Raw genomic sequence first — 18842 nt, forward strand, 5'->3', positions numbered from 1 at the left:
GGCAGGCAAGTTAGTGCTAAATATTATAAGTCCCTATTTTTATATGATGATGTTTTCTGCAGTATTTTTTTGTTCTTTCAATATGGTCAGTAAAGTGTGGAATCTTGGAGCAAAACAAAAAACTCTGCTTACATGATAGCAGTCAATAGATAGAAAGGGGTCCTGACTGTTTTCAGGATTAGCCACAATAGTCACAGATGAGCTTTGGAGTTGGGGATATCTATAGTCAGATTCCAGCTTTGCCATAAACCACCTTTGCAAACCAGGCTCATCCTCACCAGTCAACTCCCTGAAGTTGTCTTCACATTCATATGCTAAAGACAAGATACCTATTGTATAAGAAAGGGCACATTTAATTAAAGCTGTTGTGGATTTGCAATTCCAGATGAATACCCCTACCAATGGGCAAAGCCTCCAGGGTGCTAAGCCTGGATAGTTTGTCCAGGTGATAAGCTATCATAGCCTGGCTGTGCTACCTCTGCGAACATCCTAGTCTGGCTCTGAGTTAGTGCGCCCGTCCATCTCACAATTGTGAGCTGGCTGTACTGCACTCTTGGCAAGTATTCCCAACGTCATCACCATGACCACACAATCATGTGGCTTGACCAGAAATCATAGAATCAATGTAGTAGAAATGTGGTACATGATGATGTTCACACAGAGTCACTCTGTGAGCATTCATTTCTCTTGCTTCTTGTTCACTTTTCTTTCTTTTTGCTCTCTGCCAAGCTATCTTGACTTTTTATAGCAGCTAAAGGACTTAGATTAACAATACGGCATGCAAAGGGTCACACAGTGTTGTTTTTGTTCTTACCCCTGCATCTCACTGGGTTCTTGATCACCCTACCTTTGCCTGGGTCATCTAGAACCAGTACTTGAAAGATTGTGAGTAAAGTGACTTGAAATGATCATTGTCCCCTGCCTTCAAGGACCTACAACAGACCTCATCATTGTCATTAGAGCTGGAAGAAGAGGTCCTTGTTGCATCAGGAGACTCAGGCTATCACGTACTCCTATGCTTCTGTGCCTTTGGTTCCTCTCATTCTGCCCTTTCTCTTGCAATGTGAGCTCTTGTTCTTTGGTGTTAAATCACCTACTATGTGTTAGGTGAAGGTGTATATAAGGTAATATACAGAACCTAAGATAATGTTGAGCTTGCCATGTAATACAATAAGAATAATCATTGGCACTGCTTATAAGTTCTTTAGCTAGAGAAGTATTAGTGCTTTGCTTGCCCTAAGCTTTTAAGTTTCATTTTTATGAAATCTAAAAACTGACTGAGGAGTGATTGGTAACTAGTAGGACCAGTGAATGGCAGGGAAAGGGAAGAAGCATGAAAAATCTATAAAGGGAAGCTAACTTTCTCAGGAGTGAAAGATACAAGAGCACACATGCACTCAGGATACATTTAAGCTTTCCTTCATGCCACAGAGCATGGCATGTGTGGGGCACCCTCACTGTTTTTGCCTCACAGTGGTTTTGGAAAGCTTGGTCTTATGCTTATCCTTGTTCTATGCATCAGCATAGTGAGTCTTTGCAAGAGGAAGCTGACAAAGGTCTGACTGATGGACATCATTGCCATCTCTCCAATCCCTTGCTCTTTAATTTACCCCAAACACATTTGTCTTTCGCACATGCATGTGTTCTAATACCAGTCTGCTAGGCAGTGCATAGAGTAATGATGTCAGTTAAGTGTCTAAAGATATTATTTGATGTATAAAGACGTACAGTTTTCTAAAAACTGCCATAGCCATTTACTTCACATTTGTGTCCAAGTTCAAATGATACTATTCAAGAAGCTGATAACACACTTTACCAGTCTTTGACATTTCCATGTTTACTTACTCATTGCTTCCTCCTCTAGAACACAGTGCCAAACCACTGAAGGCTGTGGATGTCTTATTTGTGGTTGCACTCCCTACCAGAGGAAGGCTGTGCCGTCACCTTGACACTACTCAACGAATACTTCTTCAGTGTATAAATCAAGGAGGTCTTTAATTAGTAATTAGAGTTGTAATCACCTTTATAAAACAAAGTTTTTATGTAGATGAATAATTTTAGTTTTCAGAAAGTCATAGTCTATACAAATAGTGTATTAATTTGTCCATATGTTCATAGTTATATAGAGACAGAGATAGAGGGATAGGTGTAAAATAAAGGGGTAAAAAACAAATGTCTATCTTAAGTTTGTATATAGTTCTTGTGTTAAATATTATTTAATAATTCAGACTGCTAAAACATTGCCATATAAAGCAAATATTTTTTTAAAAAGCCCATTGGCATATTAAAACATAGTATAGTACTTGATTCTATCTTTTTCAAACATATTGTCCAAATGTATATTATGAGCCATTTTTTCATGTTTTAATTAAATGATAATTCCAAAAACATAGCTCTATGCACTTGTAAATGATGTGAAATATTTACTGCCTCAAGATTTAATTTCTCCATCACCCTGAAGATGCCCATCTAAGACAAGATGAGTCACATTTATCAAATACAGCATGTAATCCCCATTCTGTATATTTAATGCTAATGTTGTAAATTCCAGTTAATGGCATTATTTTAGAAATTATTTTTTTCTCTGCTTATAGCTACCCTTAAAAATTAAACTGCCATTGGAAGAGGTATTTCAGATGACCCTCATCATCTGTAGTCTTGTGGCAAACATAAGTAGTATGCAGAGATGTGTAACACACTCACGTAACCCACCAGTTACGATTTTCTCACTTTCACTTTAATGGCTAAAATGAAGATGGTTTCATATCCTCAGCAGTGTCAGGTCTGGCATGGCCAGGACAACATCTCAGTGAATGTGAGAGCTGGGTACTCAGAGCTGCAGCATAGAAGTCGTGGGTTTCCATAGGTCAGCACCCATGCTCTGCTTGGTGAGCAGAGGGCATGTTGTGTTTTTCACCCCATGCAGCATCGGCCCTTGCTGACAACAGGAATATGAACATACTTAGTGGGTGCATTGCACTTCCTGAGGCAGGATAGGAACCAGCCTGGCCTCCACAGCAACTTGGCTTTGCACTGTTGCCGAGGTCAACACCTTGTTTATGTTGGAGAAACAATACAAAAATGAGTTGGGTAGAAAATATTGAGTAATAGAGGAATACAGTGCCAAATTACCAGTGTCCTCAAAATTCTGATTGTGTCTGACTGGTGGTGACACAGTGGATAGAGTGTCAACCTGGGACACTGAGGACCCCAAGGTAGTCAGCTTGAGCACAAGCTCACTGGCTTGAGCACATGGTCACTGGCTTGAGCGTGGGATCATAGACATGATCTAATGGTCGCTGGCTGGAATCCAAGGTCACTGGCTTGAAACCTAAGGGCGCTAGCTTGATCCCAAGGTCACTGGCCTGAGCAAGGGGTCACTACCTCGGCTGGAGCCCCGTGGTCAAGGCACATATGAGAAGCAATCAATGAACAACTAAAGTGCTGCAACTATAAGTTGATGCTTCTCTATCACTTAATGAAGAAAATCTCTTAATTGCATCTTCTAAGAATTCTGAGACAATCTCCCCATCCCCCCAGTATCAGTGAAAGGAATTAATATTAACTAAAAAAGAGTTTTCATTTACTCCACGATGTGGTCATTGGTTTTTATTTAGTACTTCATTTAATCAGTTTTTTATTCCCCAAATACTTAATTGCATATTCATCTATGTTCTAGTCACTTCTGGTTATAGGGGCTACAAAAATAAATGAGAGACATGACCAATGTTCTCAGGGAACTTACAGGAGGGAAAGCTTCTCATCAGATGTGAATGAGCGAAGCAGAGAGGACCTGGATGGGAAGTTTGGCTGTTAAGGGACTATAAGCAGCACAGGGCTCCAGATGGCAGCAGACACACAGAAGTGTTTTCTTGTGCCAAAACACATGGTTGGAGAGGGGCAGAGGCCAGGTGCCTGGACCACAGATGCAGGAACAGGGGCCTGCATTATTTTAGGAAAGAGGGAGGGAGGTGATGCTCAGGAAGGTTAGTGGGCTGAATCAAAGGCACTCAGCTACATATGATGAGTCTACCCTTGAAATTTCTCTTTCTGGCCTGGGCCTATTGGCTTAGTGGTAGAGCATTGACCTGGTGTGTGGCTGTCCCGGGTTTGATTCCCATTCTTAGTCAGGACACTTGAGAGAAGTGACCGTCTGCTTCTCTACCCCTCCAGTTTGAACTAGTTGGGCCCAGGTGCTGAGGAGGACTCTATGGCCTCTGCCTCAGTTGCTAAAATAGCTCAGTTGCTGCACAACAGAGCAATGGCTCCAGATGGGCAGAATATTACCCCATAGGGGACTTGCCATGTGGATCCTAGTTGGGGCTCATTTGGGAGTCTGTGTCTCTGCCTCCCCTCCTCTCACTTCAGAAAAAAAAAAATTCCTCTTTCTGTTTCCCAGGCCATACTTCCTTTTCTCAGAAAGTTTTGAGTGGGAGGCATGACTACAAGGGTTAGTAGGAAATGCCATTTACTATAGAGAAATAATATCTGTTGATGTTTTTAAGAATTTGGTTTTGCTCATACTAAATACGGTTTTTCTAACCAGGGCTGCGAGCCAGGTCTGGGAGTGTGCCACTGCTCTCCTAGCCCTGGAGGTTTGGGCTGTTTCATGACAAATAACTTTTAAAGCCTTTTAGAGCACTTTGATCATAAAAAGCTTAATGTACTTGTGTTTAAAACATTATTGAAAAAGTGTGTGTTCCTCAGTGTAAACATGGGGATCACACTTCCTCGTTTGCTGAGGCCTTCTCTGTGTGCTCATCACTTCTTCTGAGGCTGCTGAGTTTTCTAAAAAACGTGTCCAGGGAATGTTAATGGATGAAAGTGGAAACTTCACTCTCTTTTCCTTTCAAATTCAAGCTTATGCATGTTGTATGTCCCTAACCGACCTGTGCACAAACAACAATAGCTGTTGTCCCTTTTCTTCAAGACTGGAAAGAACTGCTCTTTCTTTGAACAGCAGTGGTTGTACAGTAAGTTCCACAGCTGTAGCCAGAAAATGGATGACCTTGCTGTACAACAGCCATCAAATGGGGTTAGATTAGAGCTTCTCCTTCTCCTCTTTTTTGTTTCTGTTTGTTTTTGAGAGGCGGGGAGATAGACAGTCTCCTGCATGTGCCCCGACCGATATCCATCTTGCAACCCCTGTCTAGGGCTGATGCTTGGACCAACCAAGCTATCCTCAGCACCTGGGGCCAATGTTCAAACCAGTTGAGCCACTGGCTGCAAGAAGGGAAGAGGGAGAGAAGGGAGAGAGGGAAGGAGAGAGAAGCAGACGGCCATTTCTTCTGTGTGCCCTGACCAGGGAATGAACCTGAGACGTCTGCATGCCAGGTCGATACTCTATCCACTGAGCCAACTGGCCAGGTCCCTCTTGAAGTTTTACAAATTGTGGGGCTCTCATGTTATTGTGGTGCTGACTGTTGCCTGGGTTCACTGACGGCACTACTTTCAGGATCAGTGGGAAGAGATATGGTGCTGAGAAGTGGATCTTGGAGCTGGATTCTTTAACATGTAGAACATGGGCTTTCACTGCAGCATGACGTTTCTTCATCCCCATGCCCTGACCCAAAGGGGATACATATAAAAGGTCACATGAGTTTCTTTTAAGGGTGTTTTAAATGTTCACATCGGAGTGAAATTTAACAACCAGGATAATTGAATGATAACGTCTTTATAGCTACTGAGAGTTTATTTTACATTTAAAGAAAGGCATTTTTGAAGAATCTAGAGGGGCTACATATTCTGAACTCTTCCCACTGGATAAGAGATGGCACCTTTGTGATGTGGGCCTTCCTAGAACCACCTCCTCTGGCTCTCCTGTGGTTCAGCTCTTGACCCACTCTGGGTCAGGCTCCTCCATGTCGTGGTGGGGTTCCAGAGGTGACCTGCGAAACCAAGGAGCTAAATACAACTTGTGGAGCATTACTCAGTTATTGCAGCTTCCCTCATCCTTCCTCCACATATGTTGCACATCAACACAAAAGAACCCTCAAATTGCGATTCTGTGGAAGTGAGTTTTTCATGGCAACTCTAAGGAGAAACTTATTTTAGGGAAGGGTTAAAATGTTATATGGTTTTAAGTCATTAAAAAATCAAGTTGAACCTTTTACCTCGAAATATGCAGTGGCTTCATGATCCAGTGCCTTGTCATCTTTCTTATAGTTTCTCAAATTTTTTCTTCATTTTTATTTGAAAACATCACTTCAATGTTGTAATCAACTCTGTTTACCCTTCCAATATAAAAGGCTGCTGCACACCAATTATATTGCTGTATTTGTACATATAGTTATCTCGCATAGTCCCTACCTTCCTACCCCTCACCACAACTAGAATTCTTAGAGTGTTTTTTTTTTTAATTTTTATTCCTTGATTGATTTTAGAGAGAGAGGAAGGGAGAAAGAAACCTTTATTTGTTGTTTCACTTATTTATGCATTCATTGGCTGGTTGTCGTAAGTTCTCTGACCAGGTATCAAACCTGCAACCTTAACATGTTGTGACAATGCTCTAACCAACTGAGCTACATGGGCAGGGCTTCCTAGAAGTGTTTTTAAAACACATTAGGGGCTTGTCTTATATGGTATTTTAATTGGGTTTTACCTCTTTGACTTGAATCTTAATGTCTTTGAAATGCCTACTTTCATAGAAGGGTTGAATAAATGTTTAATTATTTCCTACAATATGAACTTTTAAGTGTCCCCACTTATATATATCATTCCAGGAATTAAATATAAATTTTACTCATAAATTGATCATAAGGGTTCCTTTTACAAATGTTGACTCACATCACTTCTTTAGTTTAAAGAAAATAGTGTTTTTATAGAAGTCATGCATGATTATAGAATACAAAATTTTATGTATTGATATCAATTAACATGTATCTTTCCACTTAAAAGTAATCATTTTATTTTTTGGAAATTTAAATTGAATATCTAGAAAGTACTCAGTTAAAACTTGCTGAATGAATGAATGATGTAGTATATGGATTTTATGACAATTTACTTTAATTGTTTAGCATCCTTCCTTTCTACTTACACCCTAAATTTTAACCAAATTGGGCATAGTTATTGAGATTCCCAGAGAGACTTCCACATAAGTGAGGTATTACTATACTGTTTACTGCAATATTAAGAAACAAGGCCTAGTTTGCCACATTTGGCCACACTTTGTAAAAGGGTATTGATGAAACTTTACCTCTAAATTTTATTTTATTTTATTTTTTAGCGAGCGAGAGAGAGACAGAAAGAGAGACCAGAGGGAGAGGAAGAGAGAGACAGAAATAGGAACGGAGAGAGATGAAAAGCATCAACTCATAGTTGCAGCACCTTAGTTGTTCATTGATTGCTTTCTCATATGTGCCTTGACAGGGGGCTCCAGCCAAGCCAGTGACCACTTGTTCAAGCCATCAACCTTGGGCTTCAAGCCAGCAACCGTGGGGTCATGTCAATGATCCCACGCTCAAGCTGGGACCCTGCGCTCAAACTAGTGAGGCTGCACTCAAGTCAACAACCTTAGGGTTTTGAACCTGGGTCCTCAGCGTCCCTGGTTGATGCTCTATCCATTGTGCCACCACTGTTCAGGCTACCTCTGACTTTTGAAAAAGAATAAAAGTATACATAAAAACTTTCTTAAATATTAGACTTTGGGAATTTTAATTTTAAATCTTTGGAAATAGAACTGCTTCACTCCCATTCAGACAGCAGTTTCTTGATCATCTCTGAGCTCTGAACTGAATTTAAAGGTGGAAGTGACTGTGAGTAGTTACCCTTCCTTAGATGTTCTCAGAACTCTGTCCGTGTGTCCACGCAGACAGTGTGTGCCCCTTTAAGGTATTTTATCAAAAGCCAGTAGCCATAAATCTGTTCTGATGGATGTAAGTTGTATTTAGTGATGATACCACACATTATAGTCAGGGATCTGAAACCCTGCTTTGTTTTTCTTTTCTACTCTTTATAAAACTAAAGGGCAAATTAACATTTGAATTAATTTATTCTGGCTTTATAAATGTTGTCCTAGAAGAGTGTGTTTCACTATGTTTTCCAAGGAATACTAGTCTGTAGAAGCGCCCCGATTCACTGCTGCACACCATCTGGTGGGACGCTAGGGCACGTGTGTGGTCACAGCTCCACACTTCCGACTGCTGAACCCTCATTCTGTAGACTTTGATGACCTTGCCACTTCTTTTTATTTTCCTCCGTAACACTTACTTTTGGATTGTTATCTCAAGAGGCCTGCAACCACGTCAGCGTGTTGCTTAGGAAGACCTGGGCAACCTGACATGTTCTTTGTAGAAATCTTGTTGACTAAATATAAGTTGACAGTGTAGTCTTACATATGTTGGTGGTCTTTAAATCACCCCATCCTTCATGTCATGTAGGAAAGAATTTAAAGCTATAAAAATAGTTTTAAAATTATACTTGGTAGAATGTTGAGTGAAGAAAATTTAGAAATGAGAATATGAAGTGAATCTCTAAGTGATCTATAAGAAAGAATAAGGTGAGCCAAGATGTACGGGCTGGGCTGTGACACTCAGGTGGACCAGACCTGCAGCTAGACTCGGTCTTCTTTGAGAGGAATCAGAAGATACTTGTCAATACTTTATACATATTTCTAGGAAGTTATGAAATAAATACTGGAACCATTTAGGAAGATTTGTTAGGGCTTCTAAAGGTACAGTTTACTTCTTAAAAATTCTGACCTGTAATCTGCAAACCCTATTGTCAGCTGCTGAAGTTCTGTAGAAAGAAAAACTAGACACTAGCTTTGTTTATGTAACACATTTTTACAGACATGTTATCAAATCATAGTTCTCAGGAAAACAGGCTTTTCTTTGAAAAACTCCTCTGAGCATGATAGACACAATAATGGCTTCCAAAGATGGTCATGTCTTCATCCCTGGAACCTATGAATATGTTACTTAAGTGGCCAAATCCATTTTGTGGCTGTGATTAAGGTCAGGAGTTTGAGATGAAGTTATCTTGGCTTATGCAGACACTGCAAGGCATTGGCAGAAACACTGTCCTCTGGGATGAGCCCAGGCTCTAGGTGCCTTGTAGAGGAGAGGCTCCCTTGCCAGTTCTGACGAGGAAGCAGTGACAGCTGAAACCCCCTCATTCATTCTGCATGTTCTCTGTCCTTGGAATCTAATAGTTGACATGGGTTTTGGAGAATGTTCATTCTTGTTACAAGAATTTAACAGCAAAAAATAAAAAAAGCAGCCCAGAAAGGGGATGTTTCCCAAATGTGCTGTCAGCATCTGCAGCCCCTTCATGTATCCTCAGGAGTCAGAGAGAACAAATCTCAGAACAGGACTGCAGCAGGAATGCTAGGCCTAGCTTTTGCCTTCTCTTCTACATCTCTTTAAAAAGTAAAACTGTACTCCCCTGTCCAGCTACTAACATTTTAAAATTGGTTATATATGAAACTGAAGGCATTTCCTCCCTTTGAAATATATTCTTTAATGGTCTTGATTCTTAATTAGGTCCTGACTTTTTGAGCCCCTAAATATTCTGTCTCCTGGAATTAGAATGGAAGGGCTCATTCTAATAGGGACTGCATCCCAAGCCCTCCTGATGGCGTGGGCTCAAGAAACTGGAAAGGTGTGTGGAGGTTCCTGCAAAGTCTGTGTCACATTGTAAATGTATGTGTAGGGGTGTCTTTTGTTGTTGTTGTTTAATGAATAGAGTAAGGTAGTTACACTTAGAAATATCCATTCACCAAAAGGAAAGGGGGAGGGTGTTAAATCATTGTGTGTTTTTGATGAATGGCTTGTACACTGAAAAATAAATTGGACAAACTGGCATAGAGCTCAGTGAACATGAAATCAGCTATTAGAAGAAAGCTTGTGAACAAATTCTGAGGCAGATATGCATCTTTTGATTAACGCCCTATCAATCACCCACACAGCTACCTTCGCAAAGTCTTGCTGTAATCATTCATGGTTGCTTTGGGAAACACTGGCAGGGACTATAGTGCTGCAGAAACGCAACATTATTACTGATTTCTCCCTAACTTGCTGTGAACAATGACTGTTTCCACCATGTTTCTTTTTTCCTTTATTAAAGAAAGACAATATGGAATAAAAGGAGAGTTCCTCCAAGCCTGTTGAAATTCTCCTATGGTAATCTTAATGATACTCCGTTTTAAATGGGCCAACTATCGTAATGTGAGGTTCTCTGTAGGAATAATAGTAATGTAATCCCATTGAAGTTTTATGGATTGTAGTCAGATAGGCAAAATGTGAACAGAGTATATCTTCAGAATTATTAAAGTTATTGAAATGGTTTGAATTTTGTTATTGCAGTTATTATATTCTCAGTTAATGTACTTAACAACAGTAGTAATTAACCCAACAGATTGTAAATTTGCATGATTTCTACCTTTGACATTACAAGAAATCCTGATTCTTTCTGTGTGTTACATGGCAGGATGGAGGAAATATATATATATGTATATTTTTTTCACTGATTATTTTTAAAGACAGGAATTTTCATGAATGCATTTATAGTTTTTCATGTATTTTTTAAGCCATTGGCAGATTCATCAAGAGGATTTTATTCTTTTAAGAGGCTTTGATTTCTAAACTATGCTGGCACAAAGGATAATTTGGCATTGCCTACTCGTCGAGAAATCTTTAGGTAATAGTGCAGTTTCCGAAAGTACTGTGGCCTGGGCAATCCCAAGGCCTAATGAAGTCGTGACAGGCATTAGCATGTATAATGGGCTTTAATAGACATTTAATGTAGTTTAACTGGAAGAGGGAGCTGTACTCTCCCTTTGGAATATTCCTCCACCAAAGCCCATTGATCAGCGATTTCACCCAGGAGAGGTTAATCTATCAGTTTCTGTAACCAGATGGCACTGATGGAAATTCTTTAGGTGGCATTCTGGATGAACCAAGCTTTCCATCTTTACAAACAAATGAGTGATATGACAAGCATGGTGTTCAAAACACATTTAACCAATTGATTTTCTTTCCTCTTGTAATAAGATCGGGAGACATATGAAAGCGCACAGTGGGAGCCAAGATTAAAGGAATTGCTCTGTGTATGGGACATATGGGGTTGAGAGCCAATAAAAGTACTATAAAGCTTGTAGTCACCCATTCTCTTTTTTATATAAAGTCTGTTATTGCAATAAATAGCTGTTATGGAGCTGATGCCTTTGTTTCACGGAGTGCTGTTTTAGGTCTGCGTATTTGTGCACACGTGTGTGTCTGTCATCTTTCTCTTGGAAGTTCTCAAGATGTTTGTTAGGCCTTGTTAGTACCTTTTAACTTAGACAGCCTGATAGGACTTGGGTGTTAAAACTAGGTCTAAAGGTACAAATGTGGGCCACTGCTCTAGTCTCTGTACTCTGTGTCAGTGACGGTCTCCTGCTCTTTGTTGCCCCATAGCCCTGCCTTGAGCTTCACCTACCCCTCCGCACCTGTGTCTCTTCATGTGCATCAGCAAATCCTAAGCCGGCAGCAGAGCTTAGGCTCAACCTTTGGACACAGCCCTCCGCTCCTCCATCCTGCCCCAACATTTCCAACACAGAGGCCTATTCCAGGGATCCCTACGGTTCTGAACCCTGTCCAGGTCAGCTCGGGGCCTTCCGAGTCCTCACAGGTGAGAGAAACAGCTCAGCGCATGGGTTGGTTTTGGTCATCGTAGAGGGGGGCCATCCACTGTGTCAGCTGTTCGTTCGCACAGAGCCCTGCGGTTCCAGGGCTTTTCTGCATGGCGTGCAGCCTATCTTCATCTTCAGCTCTGTATGTGGCCCTTCATTAACAACGGCTTCTTCCATGAGAATCTTTCTGTTCTCAGTAGAAAAGAGAGCTGCTTTATAAGGCTCCACTTTGACCCAGTGCTGTCTGTACCCCCACGCAACAGAAATGCATTCGTGGATGTGTTGCTCTCGTGCGGTCACTGTTTATTGGCATTTAGAATCGTGTGATTCTTCAAAGTAAGAATAAAACTGTTATCTGCACACCGTTCATGCCCAGAGAGGAATCTGAATACTCTAATTAAAAAACTTTGCAAACAGTTTGTGTTGGTGTCCTACCCACCTCACAGCTTTCTTCTTTTGAATACCCTATTGGAAATTGTTAATCCCAGCCCCCCAGCTCTATTCCTCTAGCTTTTAAAAACCAAGGGAGTTTATGCTCAGGTACAAACAAGGAGCTGACTCGTGGAGGTGTTTCTGTTCCCATGGTATTGGAGCATCACCAGTCACTGCTCCCATGCCAGACAAGTGTGCTTCTCCCAAGGTGCATGTTTTAGCGGTGGTCCTGCTCATTGATCAAAACCTAATTTTTGTCTCTGTTTTTGGAACCATGGCTGGCAGAACAAGCCCACGAGTGAGTCTGCCGTGAGCAGTACTGGAGACCTGATGCACAACAAGAGATCCAAGATCAAACCTGACGAGGACCTGCCCAGCCCAGGGCCACGGGGTCAGCAGGTGAGACACCTGGGCTCTGCACTTGACAAAAGGCACGTTACAGAATCTGATTCATCGTGTTTCTCTAACTTAGAAGCAAACACGAAAACTGCAGGAACCTGTGTGAGGTATAAATTGGTTCACAGAGCAAGTGGTTGGGTATATTTGTTACTTGACCATCCTTGTGACCAACCTTCAGTCCTGACCTTGGGTCTGATCTGTGAGCTCCTGGCCCTGAGCCTGAGTGGAGCAGAGCTAGTGATGCTCCCTCCCAGCCATGCTTTTATTCTTGTTTTGCTCATTTCCACTTGCTAGGAGACCCTGGAGAACAGGGAGCCTTACCTGTTTTAAGGCTATTTAGATTCTGATCCTTTACCCAAAGTCCTGTGAAGACTCTTGCATTTTGCTAGTCAGCACCTTATCTAACCTCAGATTAGAATTCAAACCTACACACCTAATTGTCTCTCAGAAGTCTAGAAAATTCTTTGTATTTAAATTGCTACAAAGCTGCTTGAAAAGTCTAGGAAAGACCATATTTCCCCAGCTTTAGATGACATGGTTCTTGGGCAAAGAGTATATCATTGGACATCAGAAGTTGAACCAAGAAGCCATTATCCGTTTAAAATCCACAAAGTGCCTTTTACAGCCTCCAACAGCAAGGAAAACAGAATTAGAATTACTGGTAATTATTTCCCTGGATTCCAAAATATGAGAACAAACAAAGTAATATACTAAAAAATATAACCAAAAGAGAAAGACCTGTCTTTTCGTTAAAGATGACATGACCTAGCTTAATTGCATCCCTTATTGGATAATATTCTAGTTTTTCTTTTTGTATTCAAGTACGGCAGAGTTTAGCCTCATTTCTTATCATCATTATGGTTTGGCCTGTTGTCTTTAATCACAAGTTCATAATCTTTGAAGATGTATTTGGTAAATCTGAAAAAATGCACACAAATGAGTCCATATGTTTGACTTACCATTCATAAAACCCAGTAGATAGACCTGGGCTGTATTTTATTTTCACTGAAAAATTGCATCAGGAGGAAAACGTAAGTCAGAGTTTTTTTGTTGATGTTGTTGTTCTTATCTTTTCTCCCATTATATCTGATTTTTACCTCTCACCCCCTGCCTGTCAGGAACAGCCAGAGGTAACCACCCTGGTAAAGGAGGAAGGGGACAAAGATGAAAGCAAGCAGGAGCCTGAAGTCATCTATGAGACAAACTGCCACTGGGAAGGCTGCACACGGGAGTTTGACACCCAGGAGCAGCTGGTGCATGTAAGTGGAAGGGACTCTGGAACTGGGCTTCACAGTTGCGTGACCTTTCTGTGGGATCAGCTTCCCTGACCCTGCGCTAAGTCAGGTTTCTGAGGTAGCAGCATTACACAATGGAGAGACCTTTGTGACTCAGAATAAAGGGAAGTCTGAACCACAGTGCTTGACCTGTTCAGTCAACTAAAGCTTAGCGTAAAATTCAATAAAGTCTTCAATAGAAAGTGTAATAACTCTGGTACTGTAAGTCAGAGAACACTATTTTGAGTTAGCGACTTTGATGGTTATTGAGTAATAGTAAGCTGGACACGAATTATTATTAACCTTTTACCCAAGTCTGAGTCTCCTTTCAAAGAGTAACAATGGAAAAAATTGTATAGGTGGGAGTTCTTTCTGTCGTAGGCCTTCCTCTGATTCCTCACACTTCAGGAGTCTCCCATTGTTTTTGTGAGATAGATGGATGCTTGGGGCAAGCCATTAGCACAGTTTCTTGACTTGAGGCCAACCCTTGTAGTTTTCATGGAAAAAGCAGTATGCATTGTAAAATGTGTTTAATGATGTTTATTTTTGAAAACTGCTGCCTGGTCAGATTGAAAACCATACCTTCTCTTGCCATACCGGATTCTGAAGTCTTTTCCCTCACTCCCCTGGGCATTGTTTCAAATAACGCAGTTCTCTGTACGCTTGCATTCTTGCCTGGTGTGCTGCAGGCCCTTGCCAGGATTTCATTTTATTTAGCACTTTCTCTCGGGTCAGTGGAGTGTCCTGGCAGATGGGATCCAGGAGCATCTGAGATGGAAAGGCATTTAGAAAATCAAGAGAAACAAGTTATAGCTCACACGCTCTGCTACAGGTGGACAGGGTCCCGTTAAGGCAAGGATGATTTGCTAGGTGTGGCAGTTCCATAATCTTTTAATACAAGAGAAAATCTGACAGTGTGGCTTTTGTTGTGACTCCCTCCCCCATATGCACACATATTCTGTTGTCTTTTCTAGTAACTTTTTATTTTTAGGTGATCTGTAATTCTTGATGACCCTCCTTCATATAAATAAACACTCAAATTATAAAATTCCTCACACACCCCACATGCTTTATAGACTGCTTGAGCCTTTGAAGTGTATCTTATGCAACTCAGCTCATCTTGTGTAATATGTTTTATACATTGCAGCTACATTATAGTGTTAAATATATGATTTTCCAGTTTTGAGATCTGTCATATACAAAATGTTTTATGGATTTAACATGATCTCAGCAGGGTTTTCCCCCTCTGTTTCTTTTTTAATCATGTCTCCCTGTAATAGTATAGGAAGAATTATAGATTTCTCAGCACACCAAGGAATTAGAAAATCAGATGGTTTTAATTAAAGTATGTTTTCAGATTTTTTTTATGAACTTAATTTATTTTTTCTCTTTAATTTGATGAAAGTGTTATTTTTAAGCTAAGCCTGACTTACTAACCCTTTATTCTTGCTGACTCTTTTTTTTTTTTGAAGTGAGAAGCAGGGAGGCAGAGAGACGGCCTCCTTCATGCCCTCAACCAGGATCCACCTTTGCAAGCCCACTAGGGGGTGATGCTCTGGGGCATTGCTCTGTTGCAACTGGAGCCATTCTAGCTCCTGAGGAAGAGGCCATGGAGCCATCCTCAGTGCCCAGGCCAACTTTGTGCCAGTGGAACCTTGGCTGCGGGAGGGGAAGAGAGAGCTAGAGAGGAAGAGGGGGAAGGGTGGAGCAGATGGGTGCTTCTCCTGTGTGCCCTGACTGGGAATCGAACCCAGGACTTCCATACCCCAGGCTGATTCCCTACCACTGAGCCAACTGACCAGGCTGCTGACTCTTTTAATGGAAACCACAGACATTTTCATACTAAAGGGGAAAAAGAGGTTTTGAATTTTTATTTTAAAGTAGAAAATGTTCCCAAAGAGTAGATAATGCCAAGAGTACCCTGAGAGATATAAGGAATGTACAACATGAGAGAATTGTTTGTGTAACAACTGCCGTCACAACCAGGATGTTGGCAGTGCTTGCTAAAATGCCCTTCTGAGAGATGACGCAGCCCCATGTCACCTTTTCTGTGTAGAAGTCATTCTCAAGGAGTGCTGTGGTTGCTGCTCAGCTATTATTATATGAGCAGTGAAACAGGAGCTTACATTTAAGTAGGAAGTCTGCATCTAAAGGGAATTGTGATGCTCATGAGAGGCCAAGTTTGAGTAACATCGGGGGGGGGGTGGTGGTGGTGGTGGTGGTAATAACCGTTTTGCTGCCTCCTGAACATGAAAGTTTTGAAAAAACAGTGAATATTAAAAAATCAAACAAATATCTATCAGTAAGTCAGTGAGCAGAAAAGCTGTGGTACCTTTAAACAATGGACTACTACTCAGCTGTTAAAAAGGAAATCTTACCCTTTGTGACAGCACAGTTAGACCTGGAGGGTATTATGTTAAGTGAAATAGGCCAGTTAGAGAAAGATGAGTACTATATGATCTCACTCATACATGGAATCTAATGAACAAAACGAGTTAACAAACAAAATAGTAATAGAGTCATAGGTACAGAGAACAGTCTGACAGCTGTCAGAAGAGGTGGGGGTTGGAGGGCCGTGTGGAAAAGGTGAAGGGATTAAGCAAAGGAAAATAATAAATAAAGAAATTAAAAATAGTGAGTGTTTCAGATTTTTGTATTTATTCAGTGGCAAAAGGTTTCAGGCAGTGATATTGTTTTAATAGATGAGTAGTTTTAAGGTAAAGCTGCTTGAACTTCAATTAATGACTACCATGTTGTCAGTTTTCTTATAAAAATGAATGAATACAGTAGATTTTTAAAAATTTCAAATAGCTGGAATAAATTTATATTAGAATTAGAGGGAAGTTAATATATTACCTGTATATTAATTTTAGTCTGCAATAAGTTATATGAGTAAATAAGTGAATTAAAAATTGTAATTTACAACAACTTAATGATGCTAGTTTATATCACTTATTTGGTACCATTTTTACTTGTTATCCAAAGTGTGGAAATGACAAATTTGTGCACTTAAATTGATGTTAATTCACATGACATACAAGTGCCTTCATACTCACGGGTATATTTAGTAGCATTTGCAGGGGACTGGTTTGTGCTAACTTCAGCAGCACATATGCAGGGGAGTGGTTTAGAATGGGTGCTTTACTTTTTGTTGACTGAATGAATAGGTACTTCAGTTCTACCTAATTACATTGATGGTAGATGGAAATAATACCACTTTCAAAAACCACTTTTTTTTAAGGACAGAAGGAAGCATTCACTGCTTTTGTTCTTATGACTTTCCTTGGAGAGAGGACATTTTGTGAATTAGTTGAATTTCCATGGTGCATGCAACCAAGAGGCAAGGTGTTAAACCATTCTGATGCTGTGCCTTATTTATAGCCATGACCCATTCTTTCCCCCTCTTACAGTTAATAGAAAGATTCATGATTCTTCATGGCTGTCGATCTACTGTCTGACAGTCCCGACTGCCTGCTAAAGCAAGTCACTATCTATAATTGATATCCTTCTGTGGAATAGGGTGCTGGCTGCAATTGAAGGGCTTTGCTGAAAGCTCTTAAATCCTGACAAGTTCTCCCCTTGTTCTGGTTCAGTCGCTGAGCTGCACAGTTGGAATTCCAGAGTCATTTGAACTTAGTGCAAAAGGGAGACATGTGTTTCACATTAGCAAATCACAAAGTTGAAGAGGAGAGTTAGGGAATTGGCTGACTCTGCCGCCAGGTAGTCTCATTTCCAATGTAATGTACTCCGTGTTCTCTTGAAAAGATTACCTCGTTCCATTATTGTCTGAACAGATGTGCTAAATAATGCCTTCCCTTTCTCTTCTTTATTTCAAGGCCCTGTGATTCTCCAGTTGTTTGTTTATGCTCGTTTTGCTGTGGGGTCTTTATCTCTGGATGTTTAATTAATTTCTCTTTCTAGCAAGATAATTATAATTGGGCTTAGTTACTCTCCAGCTAGTATTAAATCTCTCAGATTTGCTTCTATGCCTATAGAAGATAAGAAGATAGATGTATATTTTTGTTAAACAGGATTTTGTTCTACTTTGTCCCTTTCTTGGTTTCAGTTAAAATAGAAGGTAGCAAGAGAATAAGAAGAATATATAGAAAATTAATTAATTTAAATTGCATTTGATTAAGACTGCATTTACTATTTATTGAGTTGTCAAGATGCAACTCTCCCTTTGACATCTGAAAGCACATATTCTGACATCTCAAAATAAGTTGAAAAATCCACATTCCCCTCAATTCTAAGTTAATAAGACCCTCTTTACCATTGCACATTATGTATTACAAAAGTCATGATTCTTACTTTTAAATTTATAGGATATTGGCTCTCAAAGTGTTGTTTCTGTTTTTGTTGTGTTTGGTTGAGCTTTTGTTATTAAGTAAAACAACTCAAAAGTCTATCTTCTAGTGTGGCTTCTCACACAGGTGCGAGGGCTTTTCAGTCCTTCCCAAGTCCCTCTTGTGTTAATTTTGCCCTAGAAGTCAGTTCCGTTTTTGGCTAGTGGATGACCGAATGTCTGAAATGTGCACAGCATGCAGCTCATGTGAGTCTCATGTTCTTAGAACTGTGTAATGCTGGTGACCGAGGCCAGGCAGGTTCACATTGGATTTGGGCAGACAGTAGAAAAACTGCAGAGCCAGAAAGCGTTGGGCCATTCCATTTAATAGAGTCTCACAACCGTGGACAAGCACACAGGCAGGGGAAACCACTTCTCAGGCACACAAACAGCAAAATGGCCCCTCACAGTAGCAGACAAGCAATCTGCCATCCTCAGTCCCCCCAAGTGCAAGCACCCATAGCCTTACATAGGCCATGCACACGTGGTGCTGCCACATGCTCATGCACTAATCAGGCAAAGTGCTTGCACCTGGTAACCCCATGAGCAAGCCTAACACAGCTGCCCCACAAACTGGCATGCTTTTTTTCTGAGTGACACTGTGTATACCACAGGTATTTTGAGAGACTTAAAAAAAATAAAAGGAGTAAATGTGAAGAATGTGCACCTCATTGTGGGTCACCACTGCTGAGGGGCTAGTTATACTAACAGCCATGGCTGCTGGGATCTGAAGGAATAAAAGCTGTGTAATCATCATGCCTAATAGCCACCTATTTGCTGT

The 18842-nt window shown here is 40.6% G+C and overlaps 1 protein-coding gene across 3 annotated transcripts in view; it reads left to right on the forward strand.

The window, feature by feature from the left end:
* Nucleotides 1–18842, forward strand: part of GLI3 (GLI family zinc finger 3) — a 376015-nt gene that overhangs the window by 269290 nt on the left and 87883 nt on the right. For all 3 annotated transcript variants that reach the window (XM_066272080.1, XM_066272082.1, XM_066272081.1), the window contains 3 exons: nt 11397–11610; nt 12329–12442; nt 13561–13701. In XM_066272080.1, coding sequence (XP_066128177.1) covers nt 11397–11610; nt 12329–12442; nt 13561–13701 — 469 coding nt within the window. The remainder of the gene's footprint in view (nt 1–11396; nt 11611–12328; nt 12443–13560; nt 13702–18842) is intronic.

The sequence above is a fragment of the Saccopteryx bilineata genome, chromosome 4 (genome assembly GCF_036850765.1).
Source record: "Saccopteryx bilineata isolate mSacBil1 chromosome 4, mSacBil1_pri_phased_curated, whole genome shotgun sequence".
NCBI classification, from domain to species: domain Eukaryota; kingdom Metazoa; phylum Chordata; class Mammalia; order Chiroptera; family Emballonuridae; genus Saccopteryx; species Saccopteryx bilineata.